This window comes from Schistocerca nitens, chromosome 4 (genome assembly GCF_023898315.1).
Source record: "Schistocerca nitens isolate TAMUIC-IGC-003100 chromosome 4, iqSchNite1.1, whole genome shotgun sequence".
Lineage (NCBI taxonomy): Eukaryota > Metazoa > Arthropoda > Insecta > Orthoptera > Acrididae > Schistocerca > Schistocerca nitens.
This window is the reverse complement of record NC_064617.1, coordinates 360,877,161-360,896,999: the sequence shown is the minus strand read 5'-3', so window position 1 is coordinate 360,896,999 and position 19,839 is coordinate 360,877,161. Positions and strand designations below refer to the sequence as shown.

Genomic DNA, 19,839 nt, shown 5'->3' with positions numbered 1-19,839 from the left:
CTTAAAAGATAATTTGGGGAATAATGTTGTTCCACTTTTTCTGTCATTTTGCCCACGTTACAAAATCTGACAACTACCACTTACATGTGTTCAGCTGCAATGGCTATAAAAAAATTGTTGTTTCTGCAGTCATGAAAAATATCAGGCATGCACACTATGTATGTGTACAAACAGTGTGTGTGCACACCCTAATACCATTGTTAGTTTCAACAAAAAAAAAAGGTTCGATGCATTTTGAATAGACCTTGTACATTCTCATTCCATTTTATGTTGCTCTGAAAGATATTTAGTCGACGTTCTGTACCCCAGCCCAACACATTTGAAGACCCAGCGGCTGGTATGGACATTGATGATGGTGACTGGGGCATTGCTGCAATTGTGGACATTGCAGTTGTCAATGTAAGCACCACTGTAAACCATGCCTTTCCAGCTGGCCTGTCAGGGCTTCTAGCTGCCCTTTAAAGCTAGCAGCATGGCCAGTCTGTCTGTTAGTTGTGATTTCTCTCCAATTCTTATGGATCTCGCTACACACCATTGTTTTAGTTCTTCATTCAATACGCCTTAGTGTTTCAACCTTAGTTTGCCCTTTGCACTTGTTATTCTGCTGTGCTGACTCAGTTGTCTGTTGTTCTCTCATGCTGTCTGTGCATTGTTTTCTGGTGGCTCACTGTCAATGGTCTCGGCCAGTTGGCCAGCCACAGTTGATTCTGAATTCATTTCCAAGCTTGTCCAATTCCCATCATTGTAACTGGTGATGAGGTAAACGGTTGGTGGAGTTCCATGGATGTCAAGCTCATGCAACTAGTCGAACGGCAATAGCAACAGCTGCTCCTGTAGCAGCAGTTGTTCCAGCGGTTTCAGCATCAGCAACATCAGTTCTAACAACAATTTAAAGTTTTGTCCAATTGCTTACAGATTCAGGGTTTCCAAACCATCTAGGCTGTGGTCACTTCCCAACCCGATTGCCACCCACTTGTGCTTGCGCCATTTTCTGTCATTAAAGAAGATTGAGACATTTATTTGCGGTGGCTGACAGCACACTTTACCATTTTGCAGGTTTTGGATGACTCTCTTTGACGATCTTCCTTCTTTTTTGGGCTCCCCGGAGATGCTTTCGTTGCTAAAGGAGAAGTGGACTCCATTCTCGCCTCCAGTTGCACTTATGATCGAAGAGATGTGGTAATTGTTGTCCAATAATTATTTCCAATGAGTCCATGTGGTCACATTGTGCACTGAGTTCCATTAATACCACAAGGCACCTAGTCAGCCGTACCATTCATGGACAACAGATTTTCAAGGGTTGAGTCAGTATTGTAATCTCACTTGTACAAACTCAGCTTGCAAAACTTCATATGCAGATTCACTGATCTGAGATGTGGTCCAACTGGCTTCTGATCTGAAAGTTTGTACTGTAATCCCCCAACTGGACAACCTTTCCCTATACAATATTTTGAAAATCATACATTCTTTTGAGACCACACAGGCTGCAAATGAATGCATCATACCTCGACCTCAGATAGCAACGATCCAGCATGATTCCTTTATTTTGAATGTCTCTGTAACCTCTGAATAGTCTGTCATGACTCGTTGAGGTAAGCAGTGGGGTCTCTCATCATGCCCTGATTGCCTCATGTCACACCTGCAGGCACACTGTCCAGATCATTGGGCACACATTGGGCACACATTGAGCATTATGGGAAACATGAGCATCTCCTCACTGTTTGTTATGAACCATCAATACAGTCAGATTCCACCACCCATATGCATCAGGGAATGGTGAATGAACTTCAGGCAGCTGTTTCTCAGGGTGATCCTTCTACTTTTAAGTTACTTATGACCCCCATGGCTGCAACCCAGGACGTCTGCTACTGGCTGGACACAGGAGAACGGTTTCTTCGACCAACCTCCACATATATGCTCCTATTGGGTCCCCTGACTTGGCCCCACCCTTCCTTATGTTGGTCACCTATGGTAACAGTTCAGTTCCTCTCCAGGATCAATTCATAGTCAACAATACATAGAAACTGGTTGTTCAGTTGATAACTCTGTTTTTTGTTGATAGACACTCAGCTGGCAACATTTATGGCCTCAGTGCCTTCTTTCTGTTTGGGTTCTCCATCACTGACAATGTTTGTGTCATTATCTAACATGGTTCCCTACTAGACCCTGACAACCTGTAGTCTCTGTTTGACCCTGACCTTGGGTGCACCACAGATTTCTAGGCCCATATCTCCCTATGTGCTAATGCTGTGTCATATTTCTGCCAAATGTGACTTCTTCCTCTCTCTTTAGGGGAGTCTGTTAAGCAAGAACTCGATCGCCCATAGGCCGCTGGAGTAACTGAACAGGTCAAAACTAGTGCTTGGGCCACACCCCAAGTGGTGGTCAGTAAACCCAAAGGCTCTGTCTGGCTATGTCGAGTTTTTAAGTCAACAGTAAGTGCCAGTGATGAGTGGAAAATTTCTGCATCCCGCATCCAGAGGACTTCATCACAATGATCGTTGGAGGTGATTATTTCCCTGAGACAGACCTTGCTGAAGCATATTTTCAGGTACACCTGGATGAGGAATCACAATGCCTTATGGTCATCAACACTCCCATTGGCTAATACAAATACAGGTGCTTGCCTTTAGAAACTTTTTCACTCTGGTGATTTTTCCAGATACACCAAGAAAAATTAACCGTTTCCATTCCTACTTGTACTACAGATAACATAATTGTGATGCATGTCAGGACCATCTGTGCAACCTTGGTACACTCCTTACTATATCGCATGGTGCAGAGCTCAGGTGCTGTTTACACAAATGTCACTTCAGGAGCAAGTGGAATACGTGGGCCACTTGTGCAATAAAGATGGGATCCACACCACTGGCCGCAATGTTTCTGCCATTGACTCTCTATCCTACCCCCAAAAGCGACAGGAAGTTCAGGTTTTTTTTAGGGAAAGTAAATTATTATTGTAAGTTCCTTCCACAGGCAGCCCACATTATGCATACACTCAGCAAGCTGCAAAAGAAGGCTGTTCAGTACAGATGGACAGCTGCTTGTGAGCATGCTTTCACACAGCTGAAGTGCATGTTGCATTGGTGTCCTGCATTATGCCATTTACTCCATTGTATCCTCTGGTTTTGGCCATGAGTGCTGGTTCCTATGGCACTGGCATGGTACTGGTACATAGCAATGATAGTAGTACAGAGTAGTTGATTGCCTGTACATCAGATACGTTGACATCTTCTCAAATGAACTACTTGCAGTTCAAGAAAGAGGCTATGGTAATCATCTTTGCCATTAAGAAGTTCTATGTTTACCTTTCCAGGACCAACTTTATCCTCGTTATGGACCAAAAGCTGCTCTTGGCTCTCTTTGGACCCTGCTCTCAGCTTCTGAAGTGGACAATACAATACCTCCAGCAATCGGTGCTTTTCCTCAGCTCCTACATTTATACCATTAAATACAAGCTCACGGCACAATATGCTAATGTAGAGGCCCTTTCCCATCTGCTCTCAGAGCCTGGCCAGCATTCAGCATTTGACTGACAGGAAATCTCCTGTTTCCACATTGACAAGAACGATGGCAGATTTTGGATGGGTTACTCATTATAGCTACTCACATCATCATGAACATGCATTGTCACCCAATCTTGTGGTGTGATATGCACTGATCCCAAGCTGTGGGCCTGTAAGCGCCACTACAACTAATTGTCTGTCATCTCCAATGTTTTCCTGCTTCACACATATGCAAATATTCACTGTGTCATCATCCCATCTACCTTGCACTTATATGTTTGCACCTCCTCCATTGTGGGTATTGGGGCATGTCACAGATGAAGGCCCTCATGAAGCACCATGCATACTAGTCAGGACAGAACAAATATGTGGAGACCATGGTATGCATCTGTTTTGCTTGTGCCTGGCACAGGGGCAGCTCTGCCTCAATCTTTTGCCCCTGGCCCACCCTCACCATGCCTGGGATCACATTCATCTTGACTTCGCTGGCCCCTTTCTGGGATCTATATGGCTCATTGTCATGGATGCTTATTGTAACAACCAACGTGTGGTCAACATGACGTCCACCAATGATGGCACTCACACTGCTCTCATCCCAGTTCTCTCCATTGAAGGGCTTCCTCACACCATCATGTCAGATAATGGGCCACAATTTACTGCACTGACTTTCAAACAATCTTGTGCCTCCAGTGGCATTAAGCACTAATGTAGTCCACCATCTCACCTGTCCTCCAATGCTAAAGTGGAGCATATGGTCCGTACATTTAAGCAATAAATGTTGAAAGTGGTGGGTACTTCCATACACAGCTGCACTCACACTATTTCTCAGCACCTTCCATTCCACTTCTGTCCATGACCAAGGCGCAATGGTGCTCTTCCATGGGTGGCAGCCACATACTCTCATCCACCTCCTGGCCACACAATTGATAGAAACCCGAACCCAGCTTCCCAGGCACTTTCTGCTGGGTGCAGCCATGTGGGCATATTCCACCTTTCTGCCTTCCTCAGAATCATCCAGGGTGCTTCCGACTCTACGTGACCTTTTGAGGGTGAGGGTTCTGGTACCCCAGCCCAGCACATTTATAGACCTGCTGGATGGTATGGACATCGATGATTGCCAATAGGTGGAACTGCTGTAATTGCAGGCACTGCAGATGCTGATGTAAGCATTGCTACAAGTCACGCCTTTCCGGCCAGCCTATCAGGGTTTGCGATCACCCTTTAAACTTAGCACTGTGGCCTCTACATCTGTTACTTGGGATTTCTTTGAATTACCATATAGATCTCACTACACATTGTCGTGTCGGTTCTGAATTCCCTTCTTCTTAGAATTCTGGTCTTGGTTTGCCCTTTGGCCCTTGTTATTCTGCCATACCATTTCCATTGTCTGTCATTCTCTCGTGTCACCCACCTGTTGCTCTCTGGTGACGTGCTGTTGATGCTCTTGGCCAGTTGGCCAGCCACTGCTGGTTCTGAAGTTATTTCCAGACTTGTTCATTTCTAGTCACTGTAGATATGAATATGTCTAGCAGCACACCACTAATAATGTGTCGGAATATAACAGGACTGTGTTTCCTACTCATCTGCATTAACTTGTATTATTTCACGTTTAGAGCAAGCTGCCATTAATCTCACCAAACAGAAGGTCCATGCAAGCCACCTTTATCCTCCTATGGTCACTCAAAGAAAAACAGATTACTGTACAATACAACATCATAAGCAAACAGACACAGATTGCTGCCTGTTCTACCCATCAGATCATTTACGTATACAGGGAACAAGAGCGGTTCCATTACACTTTCCTGGGGCCCTTCTGATGGTATCTGTATGTCTGATAAACTCTTACCATTCAGTGCAATGTAATGTATTCTGCTACTCAAAACTTCTTTGAGCCACTCACATATCTAAAACTTATTCTGTATACTTGGACGTATGTTAGCAGTCTGCAGTGTGACAGTGTGAGAAAGGCTTTCCAGTAAACTAGGACTATGGAATTTGCCTGTTGATCTTTAATCACACCTACAAAATGTTACCTTAAAGAACTAATAACACAAATACCTATTAATACACCAATCTCTTCATTAAAAGTGGCTTAAAGCCTAGGATCAATCACCACAAAGGTGTCAATTTCCAGATCCTGTCTAGAGTTGAAAAATTTGTAAGAGGCATCGTCAAGCTTTTTTCTTTCCAGTGAAAGTCTGGTGAAAAGCAAGACATGAATAGCGATCCTTTTAATTGGAAAAACAGGTTATGACATAGATTGTTGAAGAGTTTTGGCATGAATTCAAATTTGCCATGAATTTTCTATTGGATGAGTATTCGCAGTCACCTTCAATAAATACTCTTCAATTGAATTCAGACTGGACTAATAAAAGGCCATTTATTAGTCCTTTTAATCAATTGGATAAATAAAATTACAGGTTAAAACATTTTATTGCATTGTGACTAAATGGCAGGCTTATGCATAAATGGGCTACATATTTCAGAAGCCTGGCAAGGCATATGAGAATGTAGGCACCACCTAGAATGATAACAATATTGTATAGACAGTTAAAGTACAGAGTATAGAAAATAGTCTTAAAATAATAAATAAATGACGCAACACAAAGAATCAACTCTCAGGCTTTAGACTTACTTATCTATCCCGAGTCAGACACACGAGTGGCTGAAGAATTGTCTTTTTAATGATTTATTGAAAAAGAAGAGTACCATTGTCCATATGATTGCAGAAACTCTCAAGGTTTGCTTCACATTAGTGCATGACAGGAGAAGTAGACAAAATTCTCAAGACATTTGACATATAAGTGTTTCATACATTGTGTTTCTGTTGCAGGCAAGCTTGCTGGCAACCTCAATGGGGAACCAAAGATTGGCATCAGCAACATCGTCAAGGCATACTACCTTAGTGCATTGTCATACCTTGCGTCATGCTGCCTCTCATTGGTTACAGCATTGGATACAACAGCGACAGCATAATTCTATTTGAATAATGTGACATACACCTTGCTATACAAATCTTAAATGATGTACAGTATAAAAGGAGCTGAGTGCTTCATGTCTTCAACTGAATTTTTTTCATTGTTACCTATTCTCAAGATCCTTTTACCATTTCCAAAAGTTGCCTGCTGGCACATAGAGCATTATTCACTGCACAGGAGGGACTTCATATTTCAGCGGGAATACTCCATTCCAACAAAAACAGACTGTATGTTTACGCTGTATCTTTATACTGGCCCTAATCTTAATGCAAAAATTTGAACAATTATTTTCAGGTTAAGACATAGCTGCAGATTCTTGTCTATTCCTTTAAACAGAGATCATTGAACTTCACACAGAAGTGTGCGTGCCCCACAAGAATTTTCAATTTAAATTTCGCATAATCATTCAGATACGTTTTTAAGTTAAGACACAGCTGCAGATTCTTGTTTATTCCTTTAACCAGAGATTATCAACTTCACTGGATAAAATCCAGTCCCAAAAACTGTTCCTAAAATGCTGCCTAAACTATGAAATCGCTCCCTCCCCCAAATGGCCTACCCATAAATATACTTTTCTGTATGCACTCCACCCCTCCATTCACAATGACCTTCACATTTTAAAATTCCACCAGTCTCTATCCCTCACAAACCTGATACTGCAAAAACACATCTCCATGGCACAGGCTTCCCAGAACCATCTCTACTCCCTCCACACGATACTGGTACAGTGCAATACATAGTACATACATACCATCTCTGAAATTGATACCCTTGCACTCCAGCACTGGAGGAGCTTTGCAGACACCACCTCCATAAACTATCCAACATGTTGACATCCTACTCCCTCCTTGGCGCTCCACTGTGCATCAACAGTCATCCTATACACTGTGAACCCCTTGCCATCCCCTCTTAGCACCCAGACCCTGCCTAGCTGACCTCTTAAATTTACCACATCCTGCAAAACTCCCTTCCAACACTCCACAAAATGCAGGACTCAAACAAACCAAAAAACTGTTATTATCCTGTCCACCAAAAACTCCAGTCCCACAGAAGTTTTAGTTCTATCCTAAGTCCTCACCATCAACCTCATACAAAAATTTAAACACATTAGACTTGACAAAGACCTACTCTCCTTCTCCAGTTATTTCAGTGGATACACTTCTTGCAACTAATCCCTCCAACCAAAGCCAGCCTAATCCCATCACTGAATCGTGCCTCTACCAGTTCCTACCACCACCAAACTATGACCCTCTCCACCTGTCCCCCTCGCAACTAACCACCCCATAGTCAGCTTACAAGAATTAATTACCTCCAATTTGGTCCTGCCAACCTTCCCCAGAGCCCTTCCTAAGAACACTAACCTTTCACCAGAAGGGAGGACAGCCATACACAAATTCGAACACATTCTGACCTAATCATTCTACCTGTAGACAGAAGTTCCATCACTGTTGTAATGAGTTGCAGGGACTACCTGACAGAAGACTTCTGTCAACTGCCTGTCTGCTCCATCTGCAAGCTCTACCAGAGTGATCACATCCCAGAAGTCCACCATAGCCTCTAGTGCCTACTGAAATACACAGGCCCTTCCCAGAACCTCTTCCCCAAGTTCATCGGCCTCATCACTCCAACAACACGCCACACACACATGCTCCCCAGAATCCCCAAACCCAAAAATTCTGGATATTCCAAAGTAGCTGGTTATTGTGCTTCCAAGAAAAGAATTTCTGCTCTTGTTGACCAACATCTCAAACCAACTGTACAAAACTAGCCTCCCACAGCAAACAGACTAACCACTTCCTTCACTGACTCTCCACCATACTCACCCCTTTACCGGTGGATCTCTCCTCATCCCTGTTGATGCCACCTCCCTATATACCAACACCCTTCTTGCCCATGGCCCTACCGCTATCGAATACTATTTGTCCCATTGTCTTTCAGATTCCTAATGCACCACCTCACTCCTTTTACACATTAACAACTACACCCTGACTATCAACAATTTTTCATTTGAAGGGAAGGTAGGCAAACAAATCTGCAGCATAGCCATGGGCACCAACATAGTGCCTACCTATGCCAACCTGTGTGTTAGTCTGTTGGTCGAGTTTGGAATAACAGTGCTGGGAGGCAGCCCAACAGCTAACACAAAGAATATGAATCGGCATGAAATTTGCATTATGAGAGATAATTACTACTTGCAGTACTGTAAATAAAGCATGAATTCTTGTTGAATCTAAATTGGTGCCAAGAACCGTCTTTCTCATAGTGTAAGAAAAATACAATACAACATACAAATTCTGAAGTCACAAAAATGAATAATGTTTATAGGATAACTTTTCTTACTCAGTCCATGAAGATCTTTTAGAATGTCTGATTTTGCAGCAAACTTGGCGCTTAACAAAAATTCAATTGTTCGATTATTACACATATGTATTTAATAGAAGTCACTATTCGGTTGCACTGATTTCATTAATTTACCTCTAATTTTCTGTGATTGCCAATCACGTAGTCCATCCACTAAATCTTGATGATTAGCACATATATTTTTTAAGATGTCTTGCAGCATGGAAGATATTACTGCCTCTTCTTATGATTGCAGGCAAAAGTCATGCTTATTTATGAATCTTGGAATATTTTGGCGTAATAAATAAAAAATATTCTTGCAGCTCTGATGATTTTAATATATGTATTTTTTTGCATTTTTATGCACACATAGCATTTACCACACATTGTTGATGCCTGCGTAATATATACACATCCTTTTTATGTGATATCTTAAACATAAGTACTCTCAAGTAAGACTGAAACTAAAGTTGTTTAAAAAAATGAATATTCTCCGGAAATTGCTCTTCTGTTACAAAGTTAATTTTAAAAGCCTATGTTTGCTGTCTTCTATGGCAATGTATTGTTTAGGTATTACACAATTGTCCCCCCTCTACATCGACATCGTATGGTGGTGTAGAATGTTAGGCAGGTTCATATGTTTCATTGTTTACTCTCTGTTACCATTTGGGGGGGGGGACGGGGGGAGGGGCAAAGCCCTTTATTTCTCGGTCTTTTAGATAGGCTTACATCATGATAAGTGGAGATGTCGCTTTAACTTATTATATGTATATATATACTAACCCTAATAATTAAAAGGAAACTAAGTTATAAAAAGGGGGGACAAATATAAAATACTGTGAATATTCAATAACACTTGGTTTAGTCAAGTCGCTTTTATTACTGCGCCCATGCGCATGGCAAGTAGTTGGCGGCCTGCCACTGGGTCTTTTAATGGTTGCGTCCTTGCTGAATACTTTTAATTCGTGCATGTCCATTTGACGTGGATTGAAACAGCGAAGTAATCATGTGTTGCAACAGGGATTCCTCTACAAATATTTGTTCATTTCTTCGAAACGGGGTGCGTGCTTGTGGTAATTTCGATGCTGTGACCTCCATTTTTACGGACCGGGACCCATTGTTTACCCGTCGTAAAAAGCTTATTCAGCAGAGAGGAAATCCGTTGATCAGCAACTGCCGATAAGGTAAGTTCCCATACAAAACACTTCTCCATTTATTCGTGCGTGTAGTTCAGTAAAAGTTTTTGTAGGTTTGCACACACGTACTAAGCATCAACACATTTAACTTTAGAAAAAAGATTCACTTTCACACAGATTCCTTACCTAATTGCCGTCCACCTTTATTAATCACTTATTTTGCATAAAGCGACTGCTTTTGTATGCTGTTACTCTTTAAACAAGTTGTTACTTACATAGTTAAATTTTAATACATTCATATGTTACATATTTTGCTGAAACTCCACGCACAATTACTTCATATTTTAAGTTGGGGAATAGTTAAAACGCTACAATCATATCAGTTTAGTTTGTAAATAATAGATTAATTTACATTCATATTATAGAATAAAAGTGCTTAACCTCAGTTACATCGATCATCCTTATATACACATATATATCCATAAGTTTGTGCACCACAAATCTTTACAAAAGAAACATTATACATAATTCCTTTCACTTTATTTATGGGAGCTTGTTATTTATTTATGGGAGCAGGTGGGAAAGCATCAGCATCTACTTCAAATACACTACGCACTGCTTGCCAAACTATGCTTAGCATCACCTCTAAGAATGAAAGGAAGAATCTATTTGACTACAGACCCATCGGATTAGTCAGGAAAGCACACATAACTCAAATATCATGTTACAAGTAGACTCTCAATCAGCATTGTTCATGGTAGATTCTTCTTATGTTTCTACTACATGAAATAGACATTGTTCACTCCAGACGATGTGTAACTTAAGTATTCATGACATGTGTTTCATTTCCACAAATGTTGTTGTCATTTGACATGCCGAAATTGCGTGAGTTATTTCTTCTTGTTGACGTGACAAATAATTTTTGAACATTTATGGTAAGTTCCTATGGGACCAACTACTGAGGTCATCAGTCCCTAGTCTTACACACTACTTAATCTAACTTAAAGTAACTTACACTAAGGACAACACACACACACACACACACACACACACACACACACACACACACACACATGCCCGAGGGAGGACTCGAACCTCCAACAGGGGAGCCACGTGATCCGTGGCAAGGCGCCCTAGACGGCACGGCTACCACATGTGGCACGAATAATAATCCTGTTCATAATGATCTATTTCTCTCTCTCTCTCTCACACACACATACACAGTTTGTGAAGCAGAGACTGTACCCTGTATGTAAGTTGGCACCTTACCTGTTTGGTAGTATCAAACCTGTATCATTACGATATCACTTACCGGGCTGCTACTGCATATGCTTTGAATCGTTCATTCATATCACTTATATGTATAATATTTCTTACGACTAAATTTCATTCGCTTGAGGTGAGGCTTGAGAACTTGTATGGTACCATGTCACTCTCTAGGCTTATTATTTCCTCCTTCACGCCGATTCGCTGCACTGGTCGCTGAGCCGGCCAGTGTGGCCACGTGGTTAAAGGCGCTTCAGTCTGGAAACGCGCGACCGCTACGGTCGCAGGTTCGAATCCTGCCTTGGGCATGGATGTGTGTGATGTCCTTAGGTTAGTTAGGTTTAAGTAGTTCTAAGTTCTAGGGGACTGATGACCTCAGATGTTAAGTCCCATAGTGCTCAGAGCCATTTTTGAACTGGTCGCTGAAAAGAAAAAAATTGAACCTAACTTAAAACTAAATGTGTAGTAGCTCAGCAGCCACAGATTCAGTCATTCTTTTACGTTAGTGTGCAGCCGTTATATTTGTCTGTTTAGCCCAGTACATCACCAGCTTCACTTATCTTTACCCTGTAAGGAGAAGTATCCACAAAATTCTATAAAGCGTGAGGTATTTATGCTCCTCATCTTTGCATTCCGCTTTCATCTTAGCTGTCATCGTTCATATCCTTAAATGTATCTTACATGTTCACTTTCTGTAAGCACCTGTACATATCTGTATATAGTAGGTTAACATAATGTAGATATTACTCGTAGTCCCCTGTACATTTCCTTAGTCCAACATTGCATATATATATATATATATATATATATATATATATATATATATATATAGTTCACCTTAAGTTTGTAGTTATAATATAGTTATTCTTTCTTTCTTTCTTCCTATATGTATACAATTCTTATAAATATGTTGTGGGCGAATTGCATTTAATTTTGTTAGCTGGCGGTCATTTAACGTGTCAGCTGTCTAATAACTAAACCTCCTGCGGCCATATTTACATGTGCATGTGCGCAAGTCGCTTTCACCTCGTCTGCTGATGTAGCTCACTGTTGCGATTACACCCCAGTGCGTGTGGCAAGTTCTGCTCTGCTTCGCCGCTCCTTGAGTCAATCGAAGCGCTGTATCATTAATGTCTATCTCAATTTCACTTACCTGCTACTTCATATATGAAAATACAAGTAAAATCTCTTATATCTGAACATGTTTCCTTAACACTAGTATTCAAAAGAAATCAGAAATAAGATTACTATTATGCACACTATGTATAATCATTTTCAATAAAAGTACTTGTGTCAAAAATATTTACACCACAAATGCCTTTAAGTCCTTAAGGGGGGAGGGGGGGAGGGTAGAGAACTTTGTAAATCAATCTATAAGTTCCAGGACATGGGATTTTGGAAATTATATACGGTCCTGTGTAAAGTGATTGCCACTTCTTGTTTAACTTTCCTATTTTTGTTGACTTATGATGGATTCGAAACAGAACTCGTTGGCCTTCACTAGACTGTGTAAAATGCTTCAGTTTCTGATCATAGATTTTCTTCCTTTATTCAGCCCTGTTTTCCAGTGTGATTACTGCTGTTTAATTTTCCCCTGTAATGTCATTTCCATCGCTGGTATTTTTGGTAGTGGTGACTCCCATTCGTCCTTTTGTCTGGTGTAAAACAGTAATCCATATGGTGTGAAACCAGTGGAAGAATTTGTGAGATTGTTAACGAACTACATGTAAGGTGTGACATATTCTACCCATTTTGTGTATATGTGCAGTGTGTACGTTCTTATGAACTGATTAAATTCTTTGAATAATCTTTCTGCGAGTGATGCTTCGGGTTGGTATCTTGATACTAAGATGTGTTTTATATCCAGTGATATCCTATCTGTCCTATATAATACGAGGCATTATCAGTAAGTATCACTTGTGGCTTTCCTATCCTCCTCAAATAATCTTCTTCGATCCTTTTCCTGACGGAGGTCGCTGTTGCGCTACATACAGCGTCCATCTTCATATGCTTTGTAAAAACATCATATAGTGCTACTGCGTATTCTACTCCACCCTTGCCTCTTGGATAGATGCCAGGCGCATCCAGAGACACTAAATCTAGAGGTTTCTTAGTTAAAATCGGGTGATACTCAATATGTTTAAAAAAGTTAGAACGTTTTGCCTTCTGACACAGACACACTCTACATTTTCGTAGTACTTGAAGTGGTTGTCGTCTCAAATTTGGAAGTAGCAATGTTTACCTATCTTCTCGGTACATTAACTTAACCCATAGTATTCCCACGCTTCATGGGTGTACACTATGAATTCCTCAATGTAGTTCTCAGGAAGTCAACGCACCGGTTTTCTGAGTCAGGAAGTTTGCGATGGAATAAAACACCTTTATATTCCCTGTACCACATATTTCACCTGTCGTTGCCTTCCTGTGTTAGTTTTCTTTTGACCTTGCTCCATCTTAGGTCCTATCGTTGCATGGTTTTCATTTGTTTATAAAACTTACTGTAGTCAGATTGCGGTATTTTGCTTTGTATAAGAAAATTTCTTATCTCAGAATCCAGTTCCAAAGTTCAGTAAATCCATCTAGACCTTGAGGTTACCTTGATAGAAAATCGGCAATGATGTTCTGACTGCCCTTGATATAAATAATTTCAGAGTTAAACTCTTGCAGTTATACACACCACCTTGCCAATCTCCTGTGCAGTAATCTGCATATCAACAAAAATGAAAGAGATTGGTTATCACAAAATACTTTTGCACTCTTACTCCATAAAAAGTACTCAAATTTTTTGAATGCCCACACTACTACCAAACTTCCCAATTCTGATTCAGAATATAACTTCTTGCCTCAGTTAATGTGTGGCTAGAAAAACTAATTACCTTCGGCAGTATCTTACCATCTTCCTCTCTCATCTGGAACAGACATGCCCCCAGACTCCGCGAGGAGGCGACTGTGCACAAACAGAAGTCCTTCTCCATATCAGGGTGACTAAGTATGTTTGCATTCACTAATGCCGCTTTAATATTATTGAAATCCTCTTGGTACTTGTCATCCAACAGCCATGGTTTGTTTTTTCGTAATAAATTAAGCAGGGCGTCACTGTTCATCAGTTGTTTGGATATGAACTTACCGGAAGAATGATGCTAATCCTAAATAAGCTTTAAATTGTTTCTAGTTTCTAAGAGCAGGACAATTGCATATGGCATGGAATTTCTTAGGCTCAGGGAGGATACGTTGTTCAGAGATAATGTGACCACGAAATTTTACCTTCTTCCTGCCAAAGTCAAACTTTTTTAATTTGGCTGTCACCTTGTGTTCTGAAAAACGTTGTAAAACTTTCTCAGTCAGCTGAATGTGTTCTGACCAAGTGGGAGTGGCGATTAACATGTTGTCAACATAGTCTGTAAACTTGCGAAGTAGCTCTGGTCCTAGTACTTAATCTGGGATTGCGATGAATACACCTGCACCTATATTCAGGCCAAATGGCAAGATGCAGAATTCAAAGCTTCTACCACCGCCTACAAAAGTTGTGTACTTTTTACTATTTGAATAGAGTTTGATTTGTCGGTAGGAGGTTCTCAGGTCCAGTATGTTAAAATACCGGGTATTATGGAACTTCAACAGTTGTTCATCAAGGTTGTCAGACCTGATTGGAACTGATACTAGCATATTATTAATACCCCAAGCACCCAGCATCAATCTTACCGATCCGTCTGGTTTACTTACATGCCAAATGGGGCTACAGTAAGGCGAAAAGGAAGGCTGAATGATCCCCCATTTAATCAGTCAATTAATTTTTCTCGTACTGCCTCTCTTTTCATCCAAGGAATGGGATATGATGATACATAACAAGTTTCATCTGGGTAAACATCCGTTTTGTACAGATAATCCTTGATAACTCTGGGCAGATCTGTAAGTTCCTGTTGCTCCTGTTCGTTTAAGGTGCTGGACTCACCTTTTCTCTACCATTTCATAGTTTACATCTGATTCTGGCACTTGTTCCTTCTAGTGAGTATTTACAAATAATGCAGTAGGAAATACAAATTTAACTGTGTACATTAGACTCCTCCTTCTGCTTAACCTTCTTGTGTGACATTTTTATTAAATCGACAGAAAATACCTATTCGTTTACAATAAAGTAGTGTTTACCACTTCCTATGTCATTTTGCGTCTTATAAGTTCTAAATGTGTCCATCCCAATCATGCAATTTAGTATTAATTTGTTAATGACAAGGAAATTACATTTGACAGTAAAGTGTCCTATTTTCAGTGGAATCAATGCTTGTAACTTCACTACTTTTGATTTGTTTCCAGTGGTCGACTGTATTCTACAATTTAGCACTGGGAATGTGGGAATTTTACTCGTTTCTTTAACTCTTGGGAAAATTATGTTGACACTAAGTTAGTCATTGCACCTGTCTCTCGAACTAAGTGTACTTCCATGTAAAATATTGTTATTTTTATTACTGCCTGTACTTACTCTTCATACAAGTTTTCCTGAACTTCCTCCTCACGTCGGTATAAATCATCTCTCATGCCTCCTTGTTCACTGTATCTCACAAAACATTTGTTTACAAGTGTATTGCTCCCACTCCCTACCCGGCCAGCAGTGTGGGGACTCACTGCGACCGGTTGGAGTTTCCTGCCGGTGCAGGAGCATTGACCTTGGTGACCAGAGTAATTTAAGTGAGCTGCACAGTGTGTGTTGAGTTAAACCAATTCATGTCACTGGCTGCATGTGACCCATCTTCGTGGGAATTCGTGTTGGTAGTTGTGAAATTATAGTTCGCACTATTATGTTGTCCAAAGGTTGGCTGCGGCACAGCGTGTGGCATTTGATTGTTGCCAACCGCTTGCCACTGAATCGGTTGGCTGTTACCACTTATGGGTGATGGATAGCCTTGTACTGGCAGACCACAGTTCACTTATCCATTGTAATTATCCCTGTTGTTCTGATAACCTCACTTAAATCTTTTGTTTTTCCCATTTCCATTACCGTATCCATTTCCTTTTTGTATGTACTGTGTCGGATATGGTTGCCATGCTTGTTGTGTAGTAACATTATTATTTACAGGCTGGTTTCCTAGGACAGGTTGAACTGTTTGTTTAGCTACTGCTTATGTAGCCATGGTGCCTCTTCATAAATCAGATCAATGGAATCCAAAACCGAAAAAATGTTCTCGGTGTCTTGTTCTGGTGTGGTTACTAACTTTTCCCCGATGTGTGGTGGAAGTCGGCTCTTTAATATTTTCAATACGCCGACCGGTGATATGGAATTGGTCCCATATCCGGTCTTATTTAAATACTCTTCGAAATAATAGTTTTCGAAATAACCCCACAAGCTTCCATGCTTGCCATTAAATGGAGCCAGGTTAAAGACTTCGCTTCTTAATCTCTTTTGAATGGCTTCCGACTATACTTGTCTAAGAAAGCAAATTCAAATAGATCATAGCTGTGACAACGTTCTGCCATTTCAGTGGCCCACAAAAGAAGTCACCTTGGGTGTAACCAGCAACAAATCTTTTGAGCCTCTGTCCAGTTATGAGGAAGTACTTTGCAGAACGAACTACTGGGTTCATCTGATTTCCATCTGGTGAATACATGGGAAACTGCCTATGTCCAAGCAACCCTTCATCAGTGAAGATGGATGTTAAACATGTGGCATCATATGACATCAGCACGTTGTTAGAAATGTGCAGAGCTCTGTGTGGCAATTGTGCATGTGTTGCAAATACTGCTGTAGGTAAATTATAAATTATGAATTTTGGAATCTTCACTTGCACTTGCTATTGGTCTTGTGACATGATGTGGATAACTACTACGCGCACCTGCCTTGGGCACAGGTAGTTGAATGTTAGCAACCTGACCTACTTCATTTGATGACTCAGTTTTCCTTTCCTTCCTGGCCTCTTCTACGACGTCCACATATATTTTGCATTCAGATACTACCTTCTGCGCTAATATACTACTTTTGATCTAAGGTACCTGCCTCTGCTCTTTTGGTAGTATCGTCAAAATTTTCCCCTATCTCAGTTCTTTCTCTTTCGGCACATTCAGACTCTAATTCCAAGCTTTCTACTCTTAATGTCAGCTTCTCTACTGCCAATGGTAAACCTTCATAGTCCTTTTGTAGCTTGTTGGCAACAGTGGTCATATACTTTATAGTATCACAAATTTGGTTTTGATTTGTTCTTATCCTATTATTCGTGTCCATGACTCCCTTTAATTCACTTTCTATGTGTTCTTGATTGTCACTAATTGAACCTACCTTTTTGTTCAAAACATAATACTTTCTTGGACGTCAGAAATAACCTCGCATTTCAATTGCTTTTTCATTTCTTTAAGATTTTCAGATATCTCTGTGTGTAGATTTTCTGACAGATCATTGAATTTTGGTGCGACGCTGTTTGGCAAATCTTCCAACACCTATTTTTGTTCTGTTTTGAAATCTGAAAAACCTTGTGACAAATCGTTACATTTTGCGTTCACGTTACTAAGCTGTTGTGTAACTGTATTGAATTTTGTGTTCATGTTATGGAATTTAGTGTTCACAGTTGTCAGTAATTGCTGTAGCAGCATGTTGATGGTAATATTAACATTGCTATCAGCTGTACTTTGCATGTTAATATTCGGATTACCGATAATCAGTGTCTATTCTATGTTGTCAAAATACATTGCTGTTTCACGTTCCTTTATTTCGATCAGCAGCGATATATCTCTTTGGAAGATGCATGACAGTCTCATTGACAGTAAACATGGTACTGTCATAGTTTGTCTGTATATCTCTGCTGTCATTTGTTACATCTGAGCTACGTATTTCTGATTTATATCGGCTTTCTGCTAGCTGCGTGGTTGGCGCGTCGTTTTCATTTATCTCTTTGTGCAAATCACCGTCATCTCGGCCAATTGCACCTTCAGTATTATGATCAACAATGGTTAATTTTTGGTCAGCCATTTTTATCGTGCTAGCAGTTACCAAAAGAAGCTAATAAAAATCAGTAGAAAAATTTTTATGTAAATAAATCTTGCACCAGAAGCCTGTAATTTCCTGTGAAATCACGTTTCGATAAATTCCTGTCAATCTGTCGAAAAGTGTTATGACACAAATCATTGAAATTTTCGTAATAATTTTCACTATACTGATGATTCAAAGTTTGGTATGATTTTCGAGTCCTTTCGATTAATAAATTTTCTACTGGGGAAACAACGAGGAAAAATGAAAGAAAGCTAACTACGACAAGAGAGACGCTACTACGCATAATCATACAAGCTAATGCCCAAATTTTCTACCTTTTCTGCATGGTCAAGCAGTTCACTTACATTTCCCGTTGGTGGGTAAACTGGTCATTTTAATTACCCACTCCTCGTTTTTATATTATGCTCCTTGTTTTCATGTTGATGCCTTTTGTTGCACTCGTATTCATGCTATAAGAAAATAGACAAAAATTTGTTTATCTTTTACACAATAATGACAGAACTTGTGCGTATGTTCATTTAACGATTGCTATAAAAAAGCTGTTCTTGTTTAGCTATGACTTTGTCCTGTCACAGTCCCCAATCGTATTAGTCTGTTGGTTGGTTTTGTAATAATCATGCTGGGAGGCAGCCTATCAGCTAACACAAAGAGTATGCATCAGCATGAAATTTTACGTAATGAGATATAATTACTACTTGCAGTTCAGGAATTAAAGCATGGATTCTTGTTGAGACTAAATTGGTACCATGAACCGTCTTCCTCGTAGCATAAGAAAAATACAATGCAATGTACAAATACTGAAGTCACAGAAATGAATAATGTATATGATAGTTTTTCTTACTCTGTCCATGGAGATTTTTTAGCAAACTTGGTGCTCGACAATAAGTCAATTGTTGAACTATTACACATATATATTTAATAGAAGTCACTATTAGGTTGCACTTATATAATTAATTTTAATTAAACATAAGTACTCTCAAGTGAGATTGAATCAAACTTGCCAAGTGAGTCAAGCTATGGGAAGTAGAGAGTACCCATGTTGAGACAAGTGCAGGAAGAGCTTAGCACATGGCTGGTGTGGATGGCTAATGGCTTAGCACTCAGTAAGACACACAGCACGATATGCTGGGTGATGTCCATGGTAGTCAAACTCTGAGTAAGTACCGGCCTACTGCTGCCTGAAGATAAACACTTCCACCAGTGGGTCTGCCTATACTGCATGTGGCATGCATGCTCCATGGCAGGTTTCTGCATTATCTCATTGCAATACCTATGGCAGGTTTCTGCATTATCCCACTGCAATACCCATACCAGCTCATCTGCTCCTATTGCAATGTCCACTGGTGGAGATACTAAATTCCTCCCCCCTGAAAAGACCACATAGGGCCAAAAATGAAAATGCTTGGGATGTAGCCTCCAGAGTGGCCCTGGAGAACCTGGCAGTGGACCAACCACCAAAGGAGGCAACGTCAATGCTGTAGAACAGCATGTAGGCTGTGGTTAGGAGGGTCGACTGATGACAGTGGAGGTGATGTCACCTCCATTGGTGAGAGGGAAGGAGGCAGAAGAGGAGGAGGAGGAGTAGGGTGGATGAAAATACATGAGTTCCATATTAGCAGGCGCAGATGCGAGATTCACTT

The 19,839-nt window shown here is 40.5% G+C and overlaps 1 protein-coding gene across 1 annotated transcript in view; it reads left to right on the top strand.

Annotated features, from left to right (window-relative positions):
- LOC126251917 (aminopeptidase N-like) overlaps positions 1-6,543 on the top strand; it is a 196,821-nt gene extending 190,278 nt beyond the window's left edge. The window contains exon 17 of the mRNA XM_049952649.1: positions 6,340-6,543. Coding sequence (XP_049808606.1) covers positions 6,340-6,492 — 153 coding nt within the window. The 3' untranslated portion in view covers positions 6,493-6,543. The remainder of the gene's footprint in view (positions 1-6,339) is intronic.
- Positions 6,544-19,839: the final 13,296 nt, after the last annotated feature.